The sequence below is a fragment of the Platalea leucorodia genome (assembly GCF_965183815.1).
Source record: "Platalea leucorodia genome assembly, chromosome: 5".
Classification (NCBI taxonomy): Eukaryota; Metazoa; Chordata; class Aves; order Pelecaniformes; family Threskiornithidae; genus Platalea; species Platalea leucorodia.
Window position 1 is genome coordinate 70,123,572 of NC_138827.1, and position 26,266 is coordinate 70,149,837.

Below are 26,266 nucleotides of genomic sequence, written 5' to 3' on the forward strand. Positions count from 1 at the left end.
GCATTGTGAGGCTGATATTAACAAAGCTACTATTTATAGCAAAACAAGTATTCTTCATTTATCATTACTGTAAGCTATATGCTGTTGATATGCTACACCTTTGCTGTCATCACTTTTCTTTTACCAGCTTTAGACTAAGGCCTGGCAGGTGCTATCAAAACAAATCGCAGACCAGTTCGCAGAGGGCTCAGGTGAATTACTGAAGACCGAGTCATGTGTCTGTGGCTGGATGCTGACGTGACTGGACAAGGAGGAACTGGCAGGACTGGCTGCTTCTAATGTAGATGATATATGGGTCATGAGAGAACGTAAGCCTTGGGCTATTTTAGGAGCATATAAGGAATTCATTAGGTGTGTGATGTAATACTACACATCATCTTGCCTTCATAAGAATTAGTGGAATTTATTCAACCTGTCTCTACTGTGGAACAACACATTGGGGAAAGAGTAGTTGAAGCAGATGACTTACATCATAATATGTTGAAGATGATTATAACATGGACAGTTTTCATGCGTGTTAGACTAAGGATCAGCTCATCTTCATCATGGCTTACTCTTCCACATGGTTTCAATGCAACCTGGCTTCAGTACAGGTGGTGTTGCACTCTGATCTGCTTCAACAGAGCCGTTTGCAAACTCCTCTGTGATCAATGGTACTATTTATTTCTGTGGGATCTATACGTTTTGCAATACCCGTGTAGTTTAGCGGGGAGGGAAGTCTTGCATACCTCTGGAGCCTAGGAGCAGCCCAAGGACTCTCTGGAATTAGCTCATTCTGTTCCTCCAGAAATTCAGTCCTAAACTATAACTTACGTGATGGGACTCTGGACTAATTCGTGGTGACCTGAGCCTCTCCTCCTTGAAGCAAATGGCTGCTCTAAGGAACAAGGGGTGGCTGAGCACACTATTAAAGCTAATGCACACCTGAGCTTCATTAAATTCTGCTGCTTAAAAGCAAGCATATGCAATACGGCTTTATGTTTGTCCCAGTCAAGCTGGTTCCTTCAGAAATCAGTTGGCATCTATGCCACACCTGCTCTGTAAAGCTGCTTAGGTGGCTTAGCATAAGCTGTGCCTCTGCCTCCACAGTGGCCTCGGGCAAACAGCAATCAAAACTGTAATCTAGTTTTGCTTGCTGTGAACTCACACTGTAGAGTAATCACAGCTGGAAATCAGTCTTCTCAAATAGCACTTACCATTTAACACTTCTGTTTATATTGAATGCTTAAGTAGGTTGCCTAACAAGGGACACATGATTGTGACCTTTGCCTGTGCAAAAGGGCAAAGCATATGGCAGCTGTGTTTGTAGGAACTGCATGTTGGCAGGGCAACAGCAGCAACCACCCCTCTGTCTTCCCTCTGCAGGAGTCTTTTTTTACCAACCTATGGTATACCTCAAGGGCTGGTTCTTCACAGAAGAAGGCCTTCAAGGAAGGGCCTTGTTCCAGAACCCCCGGCTCTCTCTAGGGCCGTGCATCTGCAGTTACTTTGTATATTGAATGCAAAGTCTGATTATATGGCTGTAGCCATTAAACATGGTACTTATATTTGTATAGTGACAGTCTATTCCAGGTTCAACACATCCTGTTGCTTCTTCTAAACCTGTGTGGGGCTTAGGGTGGAAAGCAGTAAGATACGTCGTAATTGTGAAGGATTACTGTATCCCAGTACCTTTTAACTTTACCACTACCTTACATTTTGGCTATGCCTGCTTTAGCAAGTGATGCAGCTCAGTGGGTTACATGCAGAATGAAAGAGCTGGTCCAGATGTCCAGGATGTGTTTTGGATTAGTGTTTTGCTTCAGATTTGCTCTAGTCTGATCCTGCTGACTGAATGCTCACTAGCAACTGGAGCACTTCTGGAAGCCATCTTCTGACTTGCTTTCATTTGAAAGGGAAATTGATTGTCTGCTCAGAGCCTGCTTTGCAATGTGAAGCGCAGCACGGTGAGCGGCAGATCACCCATTTGAAACATCAGAAGTACACACTAGACAAGAATTTATTTTCTTTAAACATAGTAATTTCAGTAACATTGTAGTAATCTAACACTGCTGCCACCTGCAGGATCAATAATTGAACTCTACGTTGCTAGCCTTTCCCTGGGCTTGGTAGCTGCTAAGCCTCTTAGTTATAGTAATATTTGCAGTATTTAAAATTAATTTTCTAAGCAGCGAAAAGGTTGGGTTTTTTTCCTGTCAGTCTGTGGCCTTCAGCAAATGTGGATGGGAAACAGCTTTGTACGCTTGTCAAGGCTGGTATCAGGTAAGTACAACTGAAAAGGTATGATTCAGTTTTTAAGGCAAAAGTAGATGCTATTATGAGCAGCCTTTAAGTATGCCTTGAGTTAATGTTTTATATAAAGTAGCTCTACAGCAATAAACGGGTAACAAAATGGTTAAACCAAGTAGTTTGACAAGATATGTAGTGCATTTGACTGAAAGTGTTACTAATTCTCTTAGTGAGGCTTGAGGAATATTCCCGACATGCTGACAGGTGAGGCTGGCATTGATTTAAGTATTCTTTCCCTCTTAGTTTCTTGTTCATAGTGATTTATTAAAGCTTTCCCAAAACTGTAATGGCTGTATTTCAAGCTTTTCCTGCCTTGCTGTTTGTTCCGACACATTCAAGGCCAGGCTGGATGGGGTTCTGAGCAACCTGATCTAGTTGAAGATGTCCCTGCTCGTTGCAGGGGATGGGACTAGATGACCTTTACAGGTCCCTTCCAACCCAAAGCATTCTATGATTCTATGATCTTACATTTCAGTAGAATAGTCCTTACTGTGAAGGAGAACTAGGAAAGGTGCTGGGTTCATCTCCCCCAGTGTTATGTTCTTCTGAGCATCCTTAAAACAAGCTACAGCCAGGTAAGGCTAAACATGAATATAGCGCCTGCCAAAATAAATCCCATACAGCCGCTCATACCCCAAGAACTACTTGTGTTTCAAACTCACAATCCCCTGTATATCCTCCATCCCTTACATAACGTACAATGATGAAATGTGCAGTACATGTTCACAACTTCATTGTTTGAAAAAGAATTCCAAAGGAAGGGCACTTTATTAGCAGTATTGCAAGTGAAACGTGGTTTAAAACTTACCCGATTCTGTATTGGACAGTACTGCTGTGGCTATACACTTAAAGCCTGGATGAGCATATGTATTTTCTGTATGCAGCTCATGTTCTGTGCTTTGCTTTTCCTTAAGCAGGTCAGTTCACGTGGGCTGCGCCTGTTTAAACTTGTCATTGGGGAGCTCACACTCCTACAGGGCCGATTTTGTCTCTTGCTTTGTCTGAAGTCTTGTCTAGTCTAATCTGTTACTGCTGCACCATTACAAAGTAACATATTTATAATATTGTGTAAAAGTGAAATCTAAGTAAAAGACTGTTTATCTCGTAACCATAAATGCAAGTTGGCTATAGCTGAGAAAAAGCTAAGTTCTATCTTCATATATATTTTTTTTCCACAAGCATTTGAGAAAGCTTTAGATAACTGGCATTGAGAGAAGTAGCATCTCTTCCTTTCCAGATGCTCTGTTTAGAACTTCCTTTCAGAACACTATTTGCTAGCACTGTGAATTTTCCAGTCCACATTGACTGGGTTTAATGAAATGCAAGTTTCTATTAATTGGTGCTTAGAAACAATTCAGAAAGCAGTTTAAAAGTCATCAGCATTCAGATTGTATTTTTCCTTTTTATTTGTATGAATGCTAAAGATTCATACCTCCTAGGTTTAAAAGCTAAACTGCTTCAGAATTCTAGCAACAGTAGGGATCAGAAATAAAGTAATAAATAGTAATACCTTGATGTTGGTCAATTTTTAATACAATTCTTAAAAAAACCATAACCTTCCTCTATGTTAAGGCTATTTAAAAAAATGTACAAGCAATAGGATTCTGAGTATTTCAGACTCAGTTTTGGAAAAGAATAATGCAAAGGGAATCTGTGCACTGGATCTCTGCCTTCTGTTTTCTGAACATTAGTGCAGCGCTGAGGGCTGTATTTCCTGGGACATGATAAACTTTTTTTGTATGAAGGGACAGGAGTCTCTCACTGCAAAAAGAAAAAATCAATGGGATTACAAGATGTGAAAAGGCCAACAAAAAGGAAAGCTTCAACAGAAGCATTTTTAACCCAAGATAATGCAGCAGTACTCTGCTTGTACATACATTGTGAGTCAGCTCCAGTTCACACAGCAAGCAGTTGGCCACCACGTCAAAAACAGTGATGAGTTATCAGAAAGAATGAGAAATGACATGGAGGTAAGGGAGTCATTCTCTCCCATCTTCTGCAGCTTATGAATACCCCAGGCTAACATAACTAAAATGGTTCTTTAATTTATAGTTCTGCAAACTTGGCATGGAACTTGTATTTAGCAGTGCCACCAAGTACTATTTCCAAGTAAAACATGCTGGACTTTTGCGAGCTAGTGAGACTTTCTTGGTAGTTGTCTCTTACCTTTGTATTCTCACTATGGCCCAGCATCCCTCTAGTGAAGCGGACACGCAATATATTGTAATTTCATGTTTGATTTGAGATAAAATTGCCTTACCTTTAAAATTAGTCTAGGCAATTCCACAAAACCTGTTTCTTAATCACTGATTGCAATTGTGTGAAATGATTACAGAACACACACACACATATAAAAGTGGGCTGAAAACAAATAGCAGTAGTTAGCTGTGATACCCTAAGTAACACGAGTGCTTGGGAGGCAACAGCACAGTTTGTTTTCTATTCAGCAAACTACCTGGCTGAAAAATATTTTTCAGCCTTATTTTGCTGTAGCACATCATAACATATATCCATTTCTATATATACACCTAACTATATACTCTTTTTATTTATGATAAAGCATTGCATCCTGCTTCTCTTGCTGAGTGGGAAGCAGCATGCTTCCACCATCATATGCTACTGTTCAACTGTCAGAAATAATTGAAAACTCAGGCCACTTGCAATGTATATTAAATAATAAGCTGTATGATTTTATAGTATTATTTTTTTCTATAAGCTATTCAATAGGATATATGTTTGCTGAGAATGAGTAAACACGATATCATTAACCTCAGAATTTTTATTAACAAGTTCAGAAGAAGAACAAAGGTCACACTGATTTCAGTAAAACAGAAATCAATCATCTCCTTCAAATAGAACAGCTGCTAGGAATATGAACTCCCAGAAAATTCCGAGTACTTTAAAGATCTTGAAATACTGAGTTCTCCATCCTCTAGGGATCAGTATGAGCCCATTTCTTCTATATTATAGCAATTTAGTGCTGCACATTAAAAAACCCTCATCACCAGTGAATATGGCTTCTTGAACAAGCTCACTGGTAACTAGTTGTAATATTGCACATTGTAAATCTTCCCTAAAAATCCCCCAAAAAACAACAACAAACCGCACTGGGCTTCAGTTTCCACTGTTTGATTCTATATACAAGACTGAATATCAGATTACCCAGCAATGCGTCAAAGGAGCCGAGCTAATGACAGACACACTTGAGCGTGTCAGCGTGGTACTCGGCACAGTTTCCATCCATGTGTGATGCAGTTCAAATGTCAGAGTAGAAAAAGTCCATAAAGCTATACCTGGCACAAGCCGGGTCTCTGACCGTCTGTAGAAAAAGTTGTACAGAAAACCAGTTTCCCCAGCACGGCATAATGCAAAGGTCAACACAAAGAGTAGGGGCTCCACCTGCCGCAAACCTCATCATACAACTGCGTAGGTATACAACATCTTTTGAGCCATTCTTGTATTTCCACTGCTCTGATAAATAAGCGACAAGTTAAAGGCAGTATCTCTTCTCAAGTCTGTTTGATCAGTTTCTATTCCCTGTAAAGATAATGATTAAAAAAAGTTATCTACATGCAAAGATAGTATAACACTTGAAACACGAGTAGCAATTACAGTAGAATCAAATCACATATTCATGGTTTATATAGGCTTTCAGCTGTATAGAAACAAAAGAAGCAGCGTTCCTTGTGCCCTCCCTCTTTAACGAGTTTCCACACGTTGTTAATCACCGAAGAGTTATACAACTACATACTCAAAACATTAGCTGTAAGTTAGATAGCCAGCTCATGAAACAGGAAAGTACTAGCTTAATTTGTCTTGGTCTGCAAAGTATTTGTTCCGACAATCAGAATGTGACTACTGCCTGTATCTCTGACACCGTCACAAGATGGCCGCTTTGAACTCCCAGCGCTGACTAACACCCATCCTTGTTACTTTACCAACCCTTCCTGTTCTCTAAATACACTTGTTGTTTTTCTACCTCCCCACGCCAAAGCTAGGCAAAAAAAAACCTTTCGCTCGGACCAGACTTGTAAATGGATGACACGTCAATTAGGATGATCTAACACAGATCAGTTAGAGCAAAACCATGGCTCAGATGCATTTAGGCATTCTGAATACTGGTTCACCTGGCTCCAGCATGCTGTTTTATAGCATGGCGAGTATATAGAACTTCCAGTTATAATTTATTGCATGTAATATATAAAGTTCAGCTACTTATTCAGGTAAAGTTGTTTAGCAACCCTTTTTGCTGCTACTTCAGCCTATCAGTAAATCCTTCAAAATTCATAAACCTTTGAAATTAACACATGCTTAAATACATTACCAGGTGACGATCAGATTTGGGCTTCCGGTGACAAGGAATTACAATACAAATTGAAGGAAACTCAACTACACAGATTTTATGTACCGATTTTAACTACGGCTGAGAAATTATTATTACCATTGACCCGACTCTATTCTCTGTACCTAGCTTCCAAAGATACAGTACCTCTAAGGCGAGAGGAGGAAGTTCAAGTACTTTTTGGTAATAGTGGATTGCCAGGTGCAGTAACCCCAGCTGGTGAAGGCCACGGCCAAGGTTGTAGAAAGACTCTTGACATGGTCCACGCAGGTCCAAGTACCGGTGAAGGAAGGAGAATCCCTGTACACATATTATGCACATTTGTGACTGCTCCCTTTAAGAAGATGGCAGTAAAATACGCTGGAGGACGGATGTTAAAATGTATCTATTTAAACCTTTGATCTATGCTTCTCCACAGAACCACACGCAAGTTGAAGGCAAAAAACAATCATCACATTCGATTGTTGAGACTGTAAAAACTGTGCTCTGTCAGTCTCACTGCCATTGATAACAATGGATAGATCTTTTTAATAAATTGAATGCACAGTTATTTCGTATAGTGACTTACGGCACTAGCTTGCTAAATATATAAGTATGTATGTACGTATGTAACTATTTATGTAATATACACACAGAAAAGACTGGTTCATGTTCAGAAGAGCTGACCACCTTAAAAAACATGCAGCCAAAGGACAGGCTAAAGCAAGATCTTATTTTTCTTAAAAAATACTTTAAAAGATAACGCTCCCCCAGTTGTTGTGGTTTTTTTGTTTTGTTTTTTTTTTTTTTTTTAAAGGAGAAAAAAAAAAAACCCAAACCTTCATTCCCTTTCCTTCACTCTTTGCCTTGGATAGTGGCAAGAAATGGCTTAATTCTACAACTTTTCAGAATTCTACAAAATTCTGAACTCCATGAAGTATTATTATATCGAAGTATTATTTCTGGAATGCAAGCATATTCTTTTCTTGATCTTGTGCTCCATATAAATGTTTACTCCAATACCAGTTATCAGGGAAGTTATCGGTATATAATTTTATAAAGTGGCCAAAAATAAACATCACTGAGTAAGGGCATGAAAAATCCATATATCCTAAGCAGTAGGCGAGAGTCTGTGTCCCTTCTTGAAGCCAGCAGATGTTTTACTGCCAAGTGTCCAGCAGAATTTGAAAGGAAACTCGTACCCAGCAATTCCAGTGCCATGCTTTAACAAATTCAAAGTTGAAGCACTCTAAGTGTTATACTTTCTTACTTTGCTTTTAGTTTAAAATTAAAATATATGCTCATATATTTAAACTCTTGTCCAGCAGAATCCCAGGTGTACGTAATTTCATCGCCAGCCTTAGTCTGAATACGCACTCCTGCTACGTGGCACGCTGTGGTTCAGAGAGAGGAGCAGGACCCAACAGGTACTATGCGCCCAGTCGGGTGCCGATGTCCCCAGAAGGTGTAAAACAGAGCAATGCATAAAGGGACAGCGACCAGGCACTGGTGGAACAAACTAGTCTCATTTAGACACTGACATGCTGTAAAGCGAGAGAAGTGCTCTCTTTCTCATCTGTAGGATGTCACTGCCTACCAGCTCGGCGCGCAACAGGCTCTCCATGACTCAAGCTTTGTGTGATGCTATAAAGATGAATGGCATTAGGCCAGAGCTACCTCCCATACAGAACAAAGGGAAAGACACAGAGGCATACAGTGTTATTTTATATTAAAATGCAGTGTTTCATTTGACACTGAAGGAGCCCTGGGGGGAACGTAGGAGGGACAGACAGAAGAGGTGAATTCAGAAGGGAGAAATCGAGCACGCAACTTTTTCACCCTTTCCCATGCGTTTCATTTTGTTACCACTTTGGAATGTGATGATTCTCTTTATGTAACTAGAGGACTTTCTTTCTAGGGACCATGTTGGTAATCAGAGAAGATAGCTCCTTCAGCACGAGGAATTACTTCAGGCACAAGGAGCTAATGATCATGATTTAGGTGACCAGTATGTCCCTGTGGTTGAATTATTAATCAACTACAACAGAAGCAAGAGTGGATGCAAAAATACCAAGTACAGTAAGCAAGAAATGAGAAGAGAGAAAGCGGGGAACTGTATCACCAGAGGGTAACATAAATAGGAGACTGTTCAAGTACGTTATAAAAGGAGAACATAGCAGCCCACTTAAGAAAGGCAGGCTGATTACAGAAAGAAGGGGATAAAAATATTAAAATTAGGCCAAAGTTTGCAAGTTCAAAATGTCTTAAGTTGGATACTGACATAATTGGTCTTGTTTTAGAGTAGCTATAGCTTTCATGAAAATCAGCGCAAGCTACACTTTTTCAGCAATTTCAGAAGTCATGAGAGCTCAGGGTCCTCACCATATTCTGCTGACCCTGAGCTGCGTGGCCACAGGAATTAAAAGGCATTTCAAGTTAAAGAAAATACTTGGTGGAGAGTAGAGGAAATTACTTTCAAGATTCTGTTTGGGAATAATCAGCCTGTGGCTTGTAACTGGATCTGGCGATGAAAGAAAAATGTGAATAAGGAAACTGAAAAATTGAGGGTAGCCTAAATTGGAGTTCACAAGATCTTTACAAAGAGAGCTATAAAAGGCACCTAAAAGGGGGAAGAGGAAAGGAAGACGGGAAAAAAATCGCTTTCTAAGTCTGTAAAGTTTGCTTCAACAATGCAGTTTATGAGACACGGCTACGAAGGGCAAGTGGCACAGACTCTACAGCACTTCTTCAGAGCAAGGCAGGGCCAGAAAAAAAATTTGGAAGAATATCCAGACTACAGCCATCAAGACTGAAATTAGTAATATTTTCACAAACATCTGGCAGCTGCTAACATCTATGTGAGTAATCATTGTGTGCACACAGCAGAACAAGCTACATCTAAAAGGAGAGGAGATTCAGATGGGTATAGCTACAGTTCAAAAGCACACTCATCTGTGTTCAAGTTTCGCCACTTCCCTCTTTTGAAATGCCATATTAATTATGAAAATTTATTTAAACAGAGTGTTGTAGCCGTAACTGTCTGCAAGATACAAAGCCAGGAAACACTATAGGTAAAAATAACGACACTAACTCACCTGCACTAGAAGAGCATGCCTTTTCAACACGTATTTCTGAGAAGCCATGTGGATGAAAGTCAAGCCAATACAAAGGCTGTACAGAGGCTCATCTGGGTTTGCACGGAAGGCTTGCACATACTGTCCTAAAAGCAGATAATTGAATCAGGATGTTTGTTGTGAAAAGCATTCCTTAAGAATTTATGGGCAAAAAAGAAAAGCTTCAAATTAGAAGTGTGAACTAAGAAAAGAAACTGTTTAATAGACCTACATCAAAATACACAGGAAAAAACATGAAAGAAAAATTTATATTTTCAGCACTCCTTGGATTCTGAAGGAAAGATGCAAACCCTGATGTAAAATGTAAGCGGAAAAGAATCAGGCACAGAAGGCAAACAAGGTCCTTGCTGGGATTTATCTCCTGGAGACCACACATCTTAAGTGTGACATTTGGAGGGCTTGACTGGAAGCAGTAGGTTTACTTCAAAGGCCTGCTTAAAATGTCCAACTAACTTTATTTGCTGTTTAAATCGGTCTGTTTCTGTCCTCTTTATTCTTTATTATCATTAGCCTTCAATTAGCTTTGCAAATTGGTTATATTTGCAATGTGTGCTAAACTTGAAACATACCAGCTTAATTTTTATTTGCAAAACTCTTTAGCCATGCTTTGATTTGTGTACAAAATAATTAAAGCACCAGACTAACACTGTGAAGCCACCTGTAATTTTCTGATGTATGAAAAAAATTACTTTAATCAATCTTTCTCTGAAAAAAACATTCACTTGTTATATTTGTTAATATTAGAACATTAATGACGTTACCAAGAGCATGCTTGAAACTGCCAGATACAAAGGCATTATGCCCGTTTAGGACACAGAGTGCGTGATTGTCAGGATTTTTCAGCATTAAGCGGAGACAAAAGCGATGGTGACGGACATCCTGAGATTGCATAGTAACTTGATTGAATATGTTCCATAGCTGAGGTTTATTGACATTTTCCATTACCATGATTCTACAGAAGGAAAAGTATACAAGAAATTAGTAAACGCTATACTAAATAATACTGCATCTGCAATAGAACCTCAACAGTTTAGGGAAGATAACAAAGAAGAGACACTCAAGGAGCAGGTCAGTGACTAAGGCAAAGCTGAGAGTGAAAGACAGAACCAATGGTTCTGGCCAAATCAACCAACCTACTGCATTACGCGGTTTTTTTGAATCCAAGGCCATCAGAAAGCTCCTTTAGTTTCAATAGCCTCATCCGTTTTAGCGAAAGCTGGAAAGCATCAGCCTGCCTCCCTTAGCAATATTTTCAGCAGTATGAGTACAGCCTCAGTGGAAGCAATTACAAAAGAGATTGCTCTACCTTCTCAGTACCCCACCTGATATAGTTGTACGCTTTTCTGAAGTTCTTGTCCAGAATTGCAGCAGAGAGCCCAAAGTATTCCAGCTCCTTGCGCTTTTGTCTGTCATCATAAAACGAGTAATATTCCAATGAGGAATCCACGAGTAGCTCTGCCTCCTTGTACCGGGAGAGGTCACACAAGGAATATATCGCCTTCAGGAGGAGGTTCCACCAGTCATCTTTCGTCAGAACACTCGTGAGAACAGCAAAAATTGCTAAAAATATTGAAGTCAGTAAGTTGAGAAAATTAAAACAAGAGAGCTAACCTCTTTTAAAAAAAAAAGGTGCATATGTCAAACTGGTCTTTTCAAAAACATCTCAGCATTAACAGGTAATGATAAAATATTTACTTTTTTCAGTTTAAGTGCAGTTTGTGAAACACCAGCAAGAACAACAGTCAAATCTTGGGAACAAATGGCAAGAAATACACACAGGTCAAGCTGTAAACATACCACATGAATGCATTAAAGTTACTCTTCCTAATCTAACAAATGGTGCTTAAGAATGGGTAGTCTGGCTCAACCGAGTGTGGGCCAGTTGACAAAAATCACACCACTTTTAAAACATGTATTTCTATTATGTTCTAGATTTGTGTGTATTGTATTTGCACCGAGGACAATGTTGGACCATATGATCTCTAGAGGTCCTTCTTGATCTGAATTATCCTGTAATCTTACTGGTTTTCTCTGAATGGGGATTGTACCCTTAAGCTATATTATCTTCAGTATTGCTGCCTTCTTTGCCCTAGAAATAAAGCAATGTTAACATGAACTGCATGGATTTAGCATGCAAAATAGTAACATTTATTTCATTTTTCAGAACTAAGGAGTTCATCTTCTTGCTTTGTTTGTAATAAACATTTGTTACCTTTCGCGTCGCAATTTGCTGTCTCTTGGTCGTCATTGTCAGAAATTTTATCCCTTGACACCTTAATAAGATAGAGGTGTCTCTCTCCAGATTTGGAACTAGATATCAAACACACCTGAGCTCTGCTCATTGCTACCTAGAAACAAATTTAAGGGCAGCATTTCAGATTACATTAATACATGGTATGACAAAGGCAGCTTTATGGCCAATCCATCTTGCTCACGTTGCATGCCAAACCAGTCTGCAACTTACAAACGCCACAACAGATCAAGATCATGAGAGAGAACATTCCCAGGAGGAGTATTATCTCTGCATTGTCTCATGCTCCAGTGCAAGCCGGGCTATGCAAAAGAAAGATACAAACTCTTCAAATGACTTAATATATACTGAAATCAAAACTATTTGCACAGAGGCAGAACAAGAACAATGCCTTTCTGTATCAGTTTCACAAATATGTGGATAGTCAGCTATTCAACCAGTCTAATACAATAGTGATGGCTCTGACCAGATGGATAAAATTGAGGTCTAAATATTCCCCTCCCTCACTCCCTATTTAAAAACAAAAAACAATTAACAAAAACCACCTCCAGTGTATTTACTGGCTAAACAAATTCTTCTTTGGTCATTTTATCACAAGAAAATACTAAAAAAAAAATTTAAGAAATTCAAAAGAAAATTGTTGAAATAGAAGCCAGTATCAACACTTTAAGAAAACACTGTGCTGACTGCTAAAAAGGTAAGAAGCAGCTTTAGTATTCAGTGTGCTCTATGTACACTGCAAAACAGGGAGCTGAAGTCACTGTATTAAGAATTATACACCCCAGCGGTCCTCTGTTCTGAACACTACAGGCAGGAACACCAGTATTATAGGCTCCCTGCAAGATTATTATCTAAGAAAATTATGAAACCATTTGCACATAAGAAACACTAGCTTTCCTCCTGAGTTTGTTTGTCGCTTGTCTTAACCCATCCCATAGCTGTCCACTTTCTTCAAGTGTAGCTGGAAAGATTGGCTTACCTTCAACAGCATTGCCAGCATCGTAAGTAAAGTGTCTATGTAACCATACATTTTGCCTTGGGAATACAACAGTGTCGAACGATGGAGGAGTAGCTTTAATTCCTAGATAATATTGAACATTATTATTCAACCTCTTGCACAGAGAGTGAGTTTATAAAACAAACAATTTTGACTCATTACAGTACTAATGGGATTGTAAAAGCTTCTAGAAAGCTGTAAGAATCTTAGCAGCAGCAGGTAAGATCTCCCTAAACTGCCCTGCAGTAGTTACTGTTTCAAATTCTCAAATTTCAGAGAAATTCAGCATAACTCTTACCTATAGCGACAGTGCTGCTGGAGAGGGGGTATGGAACCTTTTCTATGCCATCTGTTACTATCAGTAGAGCCAAACCACGTAGCTCGTATGTAGCAACTGCTGATCAACTTGATGCAAAGTGATTGGCATCAAGACTGGTTCTCAGTGGCCAAGAGCTTGTACATCACACAAAAGTAATCAGGTGGGACAGGGGAAATACTGACAAAATGGTCAGGGAGAAAGAGCCATGAGGACTCATCCCTGATACTCTGTAATGAATCATTCGCTGTGCTCTGAAGGCTCACCACGCTGTAAGATAAGTAAGCCTCAATCCCTGGTCCTATATAGTTGACATCTTTGACCACTACCATAGTTTAGCAGAATAGTATATCCTAAACTGGAAGCACAGAACAGTTTACCCACCTGCTGGGCAGCATTAGCATCCTGAGCCAGTGTATCTGGATCATACATTGGTTCCAGAGCCTCCAGAGCTTTTTCAGGTCGGCCCAGCTGCTGCTGAAGTGTTGAAAGTGAGATTCTTGCATCCAGATGCAATGGAGCAAGATCAACAACTTTGGCATAGCTCTCTGCAGCACGCTCCATGTGTCCCAAAGCCTTCAAGCACTCTAGAAATCCCATAAACAACACAATATAATAAATGGCAGACAAAGAAGATTTCAAAGCTTGCAAAATAGTTAACATACTTTTCAGATACTTTTTCAGTTAAAACCACCCAAAGCATGTATTATTAAAGTGGAAGTATTCAGAAACATGTACTGATGCATCCACAGTTTCACTTAAAGCATCATCAGTTGACACAGGATGGAATGCAGAATAGATGCTGTTTCACTTACACGAAAATAAAGTATTTTTAGCTGAAGTAAATTTCAATCTATATGAAGCACAAGAAAATGCTCCATGACAGGGCTGTCATAATAAACCCCAATTATAGTTTTGCAAATACCAATTATCATTCAACATGTGATTCTAAAATTCCAGTGGTCTTAGATAAAGGTCCCTGGAAATGCTCAGCATTGTGTTATCATCTCTTGGTACCACATGTTCAGCAGTCCTGCTTCTTCTCACCCGCGTGCCGAAGCCAGACAACAGCCAAGTTGTATCGTTCTGAACAGACAAGGGAACTCAAGAGAGGCAGGGCTGAGTTGTATTCTCCAACATCCAGAAATGCCTCCGCGACGTCCAAATACAAGTCACCCATTTCTTCTGGATTTTGTTCCACCAGAGTGGTCAAAAGAGGCTTTAAAAAAACCACACAAAATACTAAAAGCAGAAATAACCAACAAGAACGTTTCTTAAAGATATGGTTATTGGAAGCTTACATTTTTATGCTATTTTTATTTTATTTGCATTCTGAACTACACTTCCTTTATTTAAACGTTAGTTTAAAAGTGAAAAATAAAGACCTGAATTTCAGAATTCCTGAAAAAGCTACATTTTTCTATTCTAGACATTTCACATCCTACCCATCCATACATTTCACATTCAATGGCTGAAAGTGCCCATCAGTGAGGAGTGCTCTTTATGAAAGATTTAGTATGGCTTTAAAACAAAGCAAAGATGGGTTCCTTAGTGTTCAACAACTTTGCAATGTGGCCCCGGGCCTGTCACAGAACATAGGCTATGATTTACTGTGCTTTAGTAATAGTTCCACTGGAGGCACAATTTATAAGGACAAAAATAGTATTTCTGCTATTACGGGTTTGCTAGCTTTCTCTCTTGGAGTGGGAGGGAAGCAAAAGGAATCTCCACAGCTCTCTCAACGACCTCAGTCATACAAAGACAGGAAAAATTATTTGCTTTGGCAATTCATTAGAACATCCCCCAACTTCTGAGTTGGCTTCTACTTACATTGAGTGGCTCTAGGATGTTCAAGTGAACCAAGCACACCATCAGCTTGACCGTGATATCTATGGGAACACCCTCAGGTATGCAGCAGCTGACCTTCTCCACAGCTGTGAGAAGATAAAGAATTTCTTTCTGAACCCATTGGCTTTAACACGCACTTCACAAGCTCCACATCCCCTCCAGGCCATGTTCAGCTCCAATGAAGAAAATATATTCTCACTGACTCTAGCAAATGTTGGTGCAGGCCTGCCCTCTCCCTTTCTTCTATATCTTTCCTGATAGTAGGAACAACTTCTTCCTACTATCTCTGATCCTAATAATTTCACCTGACGTATCAAGTGCTGTCAGTCTGCATCAACCTCAACAGCAGGATCCCATAGGATGTGCTTACAGCCATCGCCCTCTTAAGATGTGCTTGCTTCATAAAGCTTCCCTTTAGCAATTTATGCACCTGTACCCTCTTCTCCTTGCCTTCCGAAGGAAATACCCTGTATTAAGCTATTTGTTCTTATAAGCTAAGTCCTGTGTATCAAGGATCTGGCTGTATACATGGTTAAACACAGTTAACTACAGAACTTTACACAACATATAGACAGGATGCAACCTGATGACAATGCAAACATGAGACAAAGTAGTTACTCATGACAATGCTAGCAACTTACAGGTCATACCGTAAAACACCATTATTTATTATATTTCCTTCACATGCAGTCATGACACCTCCTTAACTGCCCTGTTTAAGTTCTCCTTCACCTTAGTTCTTACACCAGACATTCAAAGGATGATTGCTATAAACTGAGAAAACTGTGATATCCAACATAAGGCTTCCCTATTACCTTCTACATTCACATCCAATTACTGCAAATCACAACATGCAGATTAATTCATCATTCTCTGAACATCTTAATGCCCAGCACGAGAGTAACTGTTCACCTATGAATAAAATCTTACAAAATGAAAAATTTTCTTTTCAAAGTGGGTAAGTCCTGCAAGAATGCTTTTGGCTTTGGTGGTTAGCTGGGTTAGAATAAGTTCTGAGTAAGGAAGACAGCACACAGGAAATATTTTCTGGATCAAGCCCTATTTTTCTGCTGTTAGAAATCTTGCCCCAATTTTTATATTGCAACCTAGTTCCTGAGCATGTCATCAGTTCATAGACTTGTATGAAATTAAAAAATTACTTACCTGCAGCACTGGATTCAGCAACTGGATGACTTTGGTCGTCAGTCACAGCCTCCTGGCTTTCCTGAGTTTCTTCCACTGCCTCTGTACCTTTTTAAAAAAAGTGACGGATTACCCTAGTAGCACCAGCTAAGCCAAAAGTTACTCGATTTTGAATCCATACTTGATTGGTAGCTTACTCTGAAAAGTGGACTTTTTTTTTTTTTTTTTTTTTGAACAACAGCAGAGCAGGAAGCACTCAAAAAAGTTATAAAGCAACAGAGGGCAGGCAACCAAGCTCTAGGGTAGTTTAGCAGCTTTGTCTTATGAAATAGTGCACTCTAGGTAACTTTGCAACACTGTGTTTTAATTCCTAGACTCATTACAGTTTTGCTTCTTATAAATTATCTGTTAAAAGTCTCTATCAGGACAGTTGTTCATTGATCAACTGTATTTTCACCTGGTCCATTAAAGCAAAAAGCCAACAAAAGTATCTTATACTACACTGGGTTTGGACCAGATGGCTGAAGCAACCAACCAGCTTAATCATAGAACAGACTGACTGCTTATGGAGTTGGCATGCGGTGATCATTCTACAGCCCAAACAAACATTTTCAGATTTCTATATACAAGAACATTTAAATGTTTAATAACAGAAGTGGGATTGATGAAGAATATTATTCTCAGGTCAAAGGTTGATATTCTTGAGCATAGATGCCACTAAACTTATCTAATTTTTTTCCAGAAGCTATTTAGCTGGCAGAAATAACTGGCCTGATGTGAACACTCCGAGGAATGTTTAGAACTTTAAAAGGCCTCCAGTTGCCTGGAGAGCAGTCCTTGTCCTTAATGAGTCAGCAGGGCTAATTGGACATCAGAGTAACTCCTTACAGAAAGCCGAGGTCATGCCATGTAACTCATTAAAAACACTGAAAAGTTTCAAGAGAAAAGCCTGTCGACATGCATCAAAATATACCCATGAGTTGAAAAGGTAATGGAAAGAAAGATGTCACATTAGATGAACGGCAGGGTCATACTAACCGCTTGTTAGCTACTTACCTTTTTTCTCCTCGGTTGGACTTTTTTCTGATACTTTCTTTTCAAGTACGATTCCTGCAAAATCTGTAATAACCTAAAACAGACAAGTAACTCGGATCATTTTAAAGATTTAAAGGACATATGGAGTAACCAGCCCACATGGCAGTTGTTTTAGACGTCACAAAAGTTATCAGAAGAAAAGCTGCATTAATTTCACATGGAGTTAGTTGACTAGTATTGAGTTTGATCACCTTATGTCTTTGTCCACTATTTTTGGACTATTTAGATGATCCAATGAGCATCTCTCTAGCAAATACAACAGTTACTTTCATCACAACTAGAAAAGTTTTTAACCTTTGTAGCTTCTTTTAATGCCTTTTGGGAGATTGAAAAAGAAAGCAAAGCACCAGGTAAACAGCTAAGCTCTCCACAGATCTCTCCAAAGTGCTCCAAGGATTCCTCAGTCTAATGTGCTGCAAGGTAATCATATGGTTTGTGTCAGTTAAAAGAAATAATTAAATAAAATCCACGGCTACATACAGACATTTTACAACAGCCCTGGTCATACACATCATGACCTCAATAAAACTAGTATAATTCAATAGAACAGCTAGTTAAAAAAACATCATAGAACCAAAGACAGACAATTCAAGACATTCACTTGCCAATGGGGAGCTGCGAGGGGGGAAATGCACAAGTGTAAAGCACCGTTGGTCTAAGACCCAGTGCAGTTTGGTATTTTGTTCACTAATTGAAAAGTAAATATTTAAGTCATTACTGTTGCCAGAACAAGAGTGATAGAGTACATGCCCCTTAGAGGAACATACCGGATGATTGTATTAAGATAGTTATTTTTTAAAGGCTCAGTTTAAAAAAAAAAAAGGAGGCAATTTAATATCAGCAAATAAGAATGTTCACAAGGAGAAAGTCCCAACTAACAGCGTCTCTTCAATCTACCTTGGAAAGTATAACAATGACCAGATACTGAAGTCTTTCGTCTCAAAGCCAGACCAAATCAACTTGGAAACACACCTCAAAAGTGAAGGTTAAAAACCACTAGAACAAATTTGGAACAGATAAGTGATCTCCAATTCCTGACGCCTTAGAGTCAAGATGTATTGTCTTTCTGCAATGCACGTTTGACGCTTAATGCATAAATTATTAGTCATAACACAAGTATGCCAGCTAAAGCACAACGGTCTGCATTTGAACCATTAGACCATTCAGTGTCACCCTTTTAACCTTCGACTTAGAGAATGCCATTTGCTGGTAGTACTCACAAAACCAGCTCGTAGGTCTTCACTGGCTACTAAGATTATGGTAATTGTAGAGAAGGAGAGGAAGGATCCCAAAATTTTAAACCTGGAACAGCATACAAGTCTAGCAGCCCCCAACTTATTAAATCAAGCTGTTAACTTCAATGCTAATTACTACAGGACTAATAGCAAGCAATCTGTATCTGACCAACACTCTCGCTATAGAAACATGACCATATTTAAGCACTACAGGAATACAAACTGTCCATCCTGACTGGCAAAGAGGTGCTGAACATGATGCAGAAATGCATTTAATTCTCCATACCGCCAGTGCTTTGTCATACTGTTTGGAAGAAATATATAGTTCAGCTGCGATGTTAACGTCTTCCATGGAGACAAGGCTCTGGTGTTTAGTAAAGGCTTCTTCTATTATCTCAATAGCAGAGGTCACATCATTGGCTTCATAATAACTCCTATAAAACACAGATATGAGATACTATGTATTTGAGATAACTGACAATAGGTACTTTGAACACTAGCAAAAGGATTTTCGTACTTCTTTTATTTTTGCCTACTAGCAAATATTTTCATTAGCAAGAGTAAGTTGCAAAAGACAGTGAGAAAGGGGGTGTTTTTTCTTTCCTTACAACTGTTGCCAATTTTTATGTATTTCAAATAATTACCATTTTTTCCCCTACATGTTAGGACATTACTGGAGTTTTCATCACCATATCCCTCACCTCGAGACAGGTATCAATAATCTATCACATTCACCTGGTTTCAGAAAAACTTTCAATAATAGTATTGTTACCATACACGTCCTTGCATTTTTTTCATGCATTTCACGACCATGAAGATGAAAAGACTTAAACTGTTTTGAAACAGGCCAATAACAGCTTTCTGCAAGTTCTGAATGAGAAAGCTGAGATATAAAGTAGTTAAACAGCTTACTAAAAAGCTGTTATGATAAGAGAGCTACACACTTTAACCACAACCCTTCTCTGTCTCAGGCAAGCTTCTATGACTTGATCTGCTCTCATTAGCAGGAAAGGGGAGGAGGCAGATTTCTACTTGCTCCAGAAACGAATTACAAATGACATATAAACTATATTCTGTTGCAGATGGTCTGTATTTCAGATTGAATACTTTGTTTCATTCAAATTTGCTGGCAATAAGTTTCCAGGTCTCTAGTATTATTATATAGACTAAAAACGTACTGCATTTGTATATAATTGTATACTATTGGCATTTTTCCAGTAATCAGTATTTGCATTTTATTCTCTTGCTCTAAGAGAATGCAACACTTCTAAGATGATGCATTGATCCTACACAGGATAATTCCCACATGTCAGGGAATTCCAGGCTTTGGAAACATCACAATAGTTGGGGGGTGCATGCTTGTGTGGGGGTCACCCCCACAAAAAACACCTGCATTCCTTGATTTCAGCTACATACCCAGCTTGCATTAGCTGCAGAACTTATTAAGACCAGCTTTTGAGAAACTCTGGAGAACGAAATCACAATATTTTCAAATCCAACTTACTTTGCCATGTCTCTAGCCAGCTGCATAAAGCGCTCTCCATCAGAGGGAGACAGGAGATTCAAAATCCGCCTGTAGCCATCCATAGCCATCTTATGTTCCCCCAACTGTTCATACAGGCTTGATCTCTCCCATAGATAACGCACATTGGTTGGGTCATATTTCAGAGCTACAAGAAAAAGCATATGAGTAGCCTAGTTTAGGAAAAGGCAACAATGGATTTCACATTCATTTCCCTGACTAGATGAATGTTAACGGACATGTACAAGGCTTTTGTAAGAAAAGGACATTCTATATTAAAGAGTGATTAATCTTTTACCAAAACCTGTACAGAGGTACCAGAATCTTAGCAAACTGCAGCAAACTAAATAATAAATCAGAAGAAAACAAAACGATTGCCATTAGCACCTAACATTTATTTTAAGCTATTAAAATAGTCGCTACGTTACCTTTCGTGTAGCAAAAAACAGCCTGTTTAATATTGTCCTGTTCCAGTGACATTTCTGCTAGTCTAACCCATTCCTCTGTATCACTAGGATTTAAGTGAGCTGCAATCAGTTCAAACTGTAATGACTTCTCCATATCACCCTGGTCTTCATAGATCATGGCAAGAGTGGAAAATGGCTCATGAGCAAGAGGAGCTGTGAGAAGACAAGAATGATCAAACCCCATTGTTTTAAAACCATCTTGAAAACAAGTAATTTGCCTTTCTGCAAACAACAGATATCAGAATTATATGAAACATCAACATTGCTGTGTTTAAATTCAGAAAAAACTTGCAGACAAGCTTCCAATTCCTTTTTATAAATTATTGAACAGCCCGACTGAATCTAACAACCACCATTTTAGCATTATTCTACATTGTAAGTCACGCTGATGTTTACACCTTGGTTCTACAAAGACAATAAAAGCAAACTGTGTAAAGCTAAGCAAAGGCCCAGGCCTCTGCAGAATCAGGGTGCTAGTTTCTTTTTATAAGCAAAACAATAAAGGAAATGCACTACATATTCTTATTTCCACACTACTTATACAGTGACTTTCCTTGTACTGACTATTTTCATCACCAGTGAAGCCACACTGACTTTTCCTGATGCACATGGCAATTTCTCCCCATCCTTAAAGCCAAAAAATTTTATCATTCTAATGTACCTTGTCGAATGATTTCCATGCACATTAGAATAGCCTCCTCACGTTCTCCTCGAGCAAACCTGATATTGGCCTCTCCCATCAGACCCCTCAAGGCACGAGGAAGTTTGCTGCGAGGTCTCTTCTCCTAAATGGAAAAGGGATATTATTTCTACCAAGGATTCAGTTGTGCCCAAATTCAGGAGACATCAGTCACACTTGTGCTTAACACAACCCAGTAACAAGTTATTTAAGTACTAGCGATATTAAAACAACTGACCAAAATATTTGCTAATTTTCACAACTGACAGAATAACTGATATCTAATACAAACACAATCCAGACACTGGACTCACTTCATTATTTTTGAAAGTTTTCAAGCAGTAATCTACAGTAATTTTTTAAAAAACAAAGCAGGCGACACCAACATAAGCAGAAGTATCCTACATGGAATTATTTTCAGGCAAGTTTCTCAGCAAGTAGCTAAAATCACACAAACTGGCATTCATGCACTATGCTTCAGGAGATACAGGGAAGTTACGTGAAAGTTTGAATACTTGCTTTCATCATTTTCTTGGTCTCTCGATTAAGTACCATCTCCAACACAAAAACATCTCCAGCTGTGGGTTGCTCAGTAGTTTCTTCTTCCTCTTCTTCTTCTTCCTCTTCCTCTTCGTCCTCCTCCTCCTCTTCATTTTCCCCAAGCATGGACGCAAAGACCCGATGAACAGATTTACTGACGCCATCTGAAGTTTCTCCTGGTTGAGAAAGAAGCAAGAAAGGTTTATGATATAATCAAGAGTACAGGCTGCTTATCAGGACAAGTGCAGAGAAAACGGAATTCATCATAATTAGTAGCCCACTTGAAACAGCTACTCTGTAAGAAAAAGGCCTGCAGAAATGCAGAAAAACGATTAACAACCTCTTTGGTTTTAAAACTCCGCGTTATTCATCAACAATGCCTAGAATACCCCAGCCCCTAACATTTTTGGGATATTTGAAATGAAAGCATGGAGGAACACACAGAACGAAGCAACAGCTTATTCAACATTTTTCTCAATCCATACAAGAGAAGCATATTAAGCAATTTTCAAGCACTGAACTGGTTGGATGTAATAAAGCTTTTCAGCTGAAGAGGCTAAGTGAGCAGACAATTATACTAAACAATAATGGAGCAACCAATTTTTAGAAGTATTTTAAAACAAGATCTTGTAACCATTCTATCCATGACACTAAGTACCTTTTAACATGTGTAAATGCAAAAGCCAGATTATTCACATTTCTCCAGAAAAAGAAATAACAGAATTCTTTAAAATAAATAAGAATATGATGCTATATATCCAAAATAAATATGCTTAACGCATATGATTTTAAAAATTTTCACATTTTTTAATTACATCTTTTCATTTGTAAGTTAACCCAGGGTTATAACTGCCCACAAGTCCGTATCTCTGCAAAATATCAAAATATGTAGTGTTCAAAGGTTTCAGCTGGGAGATTGGGCATCTCAAGATTTGATAAAAGAATAACCACAGTATCAAGTTGGGACTGAAAAATAGATCTATCACGTATTGCCTATATACAAGAGGGAATTGGGTACTACACCTGAGTTTATGGTTATTTTTTTGGTTGTTTTTATTCTGACTTGGATATTAAGCATCTAAAAATCAAGATTTTTCTTCCCCCTCATCTGAAAAAGCCTAATTATTAATTTAATTTCCCTTTTGTTTCAGTCTCCTTGGCTGCAGGAATCACCTGAAGACTGTAGCAGATTAGCTCCGAAGATTCATGTATTAAAAGTGATTTTAACAATGCCCTTTCCTAACATTTTTCTTTTTAATGTCTAAGTCTGATTCTAATAGCAACTCTTTAAATAGTGATAAATATTATCAACGGTTCCTTGATTCTGACTGCTCTTTAGACTGTTCTCTGTAGTAAGAACACAAGTAACACTACCACAGAGATGTATCAGGGTACGTTTTTTCTCAGATAAAGATGATGTGCATGAAAAACCATGTAACAGACTGGGTGGAATACAGAGCAGAAAAGAGCAGCTTGGAAGTATTTTGGAGACATCCGCAAAAAGAAGGGGTCAATAAAGAACCACAGATATCTGGCTCCAACCACACTTCCAGTGTTCATTTTCTGTCCTTCTAGGATGAAGTCTGGCCATACTTTCAGAATTGAGGCACCACTGATGCACATTTTAGGTGAGACAATTTAAGGCCTATTATTTTAAATTTAAGAAAAGAAACAAAGAGAATGATGAGAATTTGCACTGAAAGTAGCAAGAGGAGTCTGAGAACCAACACAAAGAGATCAAAAATTGCACTTTGTTATCTCACAGCACTGGCAATCCCACAAGAATATGCCCTGACTGGTGCACGGAGTACAGCTTCTGAAGGGTAGGTGTCTGAAACAGACTGCAGCGCTCTAAAGCCCAAGCTCAAATCCAGAACCTGAGGCATGGGATCAACAAGGACGGATACAAACTAAAGAGAGAAGTGCTGCTCCTACCACTTCCTGCAAGTCCTTTCACTATGTAGGAACCCCAAGGCAGTTAAGCTTACTTTGCTAGGGCGCCTAAGGAGATATTACCATCCCAGTAACTGCACAGAGAAAGCCAGCCAGAGAATCTGTAGCTAGGAATATCCAGCAGAAAATAAGGAGAGAAATAAACATAGGCACTCTAAACAGGCCAAAGGATAACTGAGCAGGAGAAAAAACACAAAGAAAGAGAAAAAAAGAAACTCCTCTTTTCAGCTATTTTATTTCACTTTGGCTGAGAATGGAAGAAGGCAACACTCACGCAGTAGAACCAAATATTCTGATGCATTCAAGCCTCAGCAAAAGACCAGCAAAGAGACAAAGAGGGAAAAAGCCAAAGCAAAACAGACAGAAGACTTTTTGAGATAAGTTAAAAACTTCAAATTATTTGTAACTTCAGAGAGAGTAAATAATTGAGACCACGTGATTAAGGAGCCAGGAGGGGAAAAATGGAGGGTTTCCCAGAAAAAGAGGCCCCATTGGCCAGATTCAGCCCCTTAAAAACACCGAACAAAGCTAAAACCCTGGCTATGACTCAGAACATCCTACAAAGACATATATTCTAACAATGTGCTTCAATGCCCACAGGTTCAAAAGAAGCAGCCAGGTATTTATAAAAATACAGCTTTCAAAGAGCAAATGCGCTCAATGACCTTTTAAATACATTTTTCACTGAAATTATCATGTTAACATTTACCGTCAGTTTCATCCTGACTTTGGGATTTCCCAGATGCTTTTCTGGATGAAGACGGAGCCTCTACGTCTTCGGCGTTTTCCTCAGCAGACGCATTTTCGCCATCCTACACGCACCACCAATATTAGTTATCAGCTTTATAACATGACTCATTCCTATTTCCCCTAATATTTACAATTAGCATTTAGACCATGGGTTTCCAGCTTTTGCACTGCTAGTGAAACAGGTGGAATAAGCGCTATATTTTTAAAATGAACAAACCCCAGCATTAATTGCTTTCAAGACATGTACCTTCTTATCAATGTGAGGTAATTCAGATGGTGACTGTTTGCATTACTTTTGACTGAAGAGATCGGTCCATTGCTTATTTGGCATTACAGGGAGGTAAGATGACATGATTGACCATATTAAAAAAAAAAAGTTACAAATGCGTGACAAATCCTTTTAGCACCCTGCTTTTTTAAACACAAAATGAAATATCAAAATAGCATTTGTTAACCCAGTAAGAAGGTAGCCCTGGGATATCACTTGTCCTTCCATGACAGCTGAGTTCTGCTGAATTTGCTCCCTGAAGACCAGGAAATACAGAAATGCTGTGGCATTTTGACATAAAAGTGGCAAAGTTAAAGTTAACTACAACGCTCCAATCAAGCATACAGGATTTCTCACAATACCTCCACCTGCCTACTTTTAGATGCAAAGCTGCGTCTCCCTCTATTTATTGCTGCCAGGAAGCCACAACGATTACCAAAAGGAGTCAAACTGGATCTCTTCCTTACATCTCACAGAGAAGATGGTGGGGGAGCGGCAGCAGTATAGCCTGGATGATTTTATATCAAAACCTGCTTCTGCTCATTGCTGCAGCCTAAAGAAGAAATTAATTATGGTGTCTGAAGGTAACTGCCAGTAGCTTTTGCCAAGTCCAGGGACGCAAGCCACACTGGCATGAACCAAAATGCTGCATTTTGCGCTTCTGAAAGGTGTACGCTCCCCTGAGCAACTTGCTCCACCAGTGCCTAATGACCCTTACTAATTACAGCTAGTTTCTTATAATTTTTGCACAGAAATTAAGAAGCGTGCAGACATAATCAAGAGCTGAGCGCGGCAATCAATAGCTGAGTACAGCAGCACTTAACATAAGCCCACACACACAAAAGAGAGGAAGCCGCTGCTGCTGAAGTGGTCCGTGCCCTGCCAGGCGCTGCCATGGCGGGGGCGGGCCGGCCGGGCCGGGCCGGGCCGCGGGGCTGTCAGGCGGGGCAGACTCACCTTCTCGCGGCTCTTGCGCTCCTCTCGCCGCCGCTCGAACTCCTCGAAGGAGATCTTCCCCTCCAGGTAATCGATCAGCTCCGGGCTGAAGCCCGACATCGCGCCGGCACCGCCCGGGAGCGGGAGGAGCCGCAGCCAGCGCGGGGGAACCTCGTTCAAGGCAGGACGCGGGTCCCTCCCGTTATGGCGCCCGCCCCGCCCCGCGCCCTCACGCACAAGTTCCGCCCCGCCACGGCCCGGCCCGGCCCGGCCTCATCGCAGGTGTTAGATTATCTTTTATTTCCCCAGAAATGTGTGTTTGTTATTTTTACATGAGAAGGGTTTCTTAACTTCATACACGTATACAGTTATGGTGCAGATGACTTATTGAGTGGGGCACGGTCAGAAATGGGCTGGGGGGGAGGTACAAGCAGCCATGGGGCCCCTGAGGATAGGTGTCTCCCTAATTCCCCGTTCGCTCCAGTCTCCCAAGAAACTAGAAGACTTCTGATAAAAAAGTAT

General features: G+C 39.6%; 1 protein-coding gene across 9 annotated transcripts; it reads right to left on the bottom strand.

Moving 5' to 3' along the window:
• Positions 1-1,484: 1,484 nt before the first annotated feature.
• On the bottom strand, positions 1,485-25,931 carry GTF3C3 (general transcription factor IIIC subunit 3). 9 transcript variants are annotated; one of them, XM_082314246.1, is made up of 19 exons: positions 25,766-25,931; positions 24,500-24,602; positions 21,817-22,013; positions 21,280-21,403; positions 20,580-20,771; positions 20,134-20,299; positions 18,916-19,063; positions 17,356-17,428; positions 16,321-16,407; positions 15,139-15,242; positions 14,356-14,527; positions 13,693-13,895; positions 12,975-13,076; positions 11,957-12,092; positions 11,067-11,304; positions 10,506-10,696; positions 9,706-9,830; positions 6,779-6,931; positions 1,485-5,826 (listed from the first exon to the last, which is right to left on the bottom strand). In XM_082314246.1, exons 1-19 carry the CDS (start codon positions 25,862-25,864, stop codon positions 5,704-5,706), a joined length of 2,736 nt encoding a protein of 911 aa, XP_082170372.1. In that variant the 5' UTR covers positions 25,865-25,931; the 3' UTR covers positions 1,485-5,703. The 9 variants fall into 9 exon arrangements, with proteins under 9 accessions (XP_082170372.1, XP_082170373.1, XP_082170374.1 ...); XM_082314247.1 differs by having other exon boundaries at positions 5,711-5,826; positions 6,779-6,965; XM_082314248.1 differs by lacking the exons at positions 1,485-5,826; positions 6,779-6,931 and having other exon boundaries at positions 9,712-9,825.
• Between the last annotated feature and the right edge of the window lie 335 nt (positions 25,932-26,266).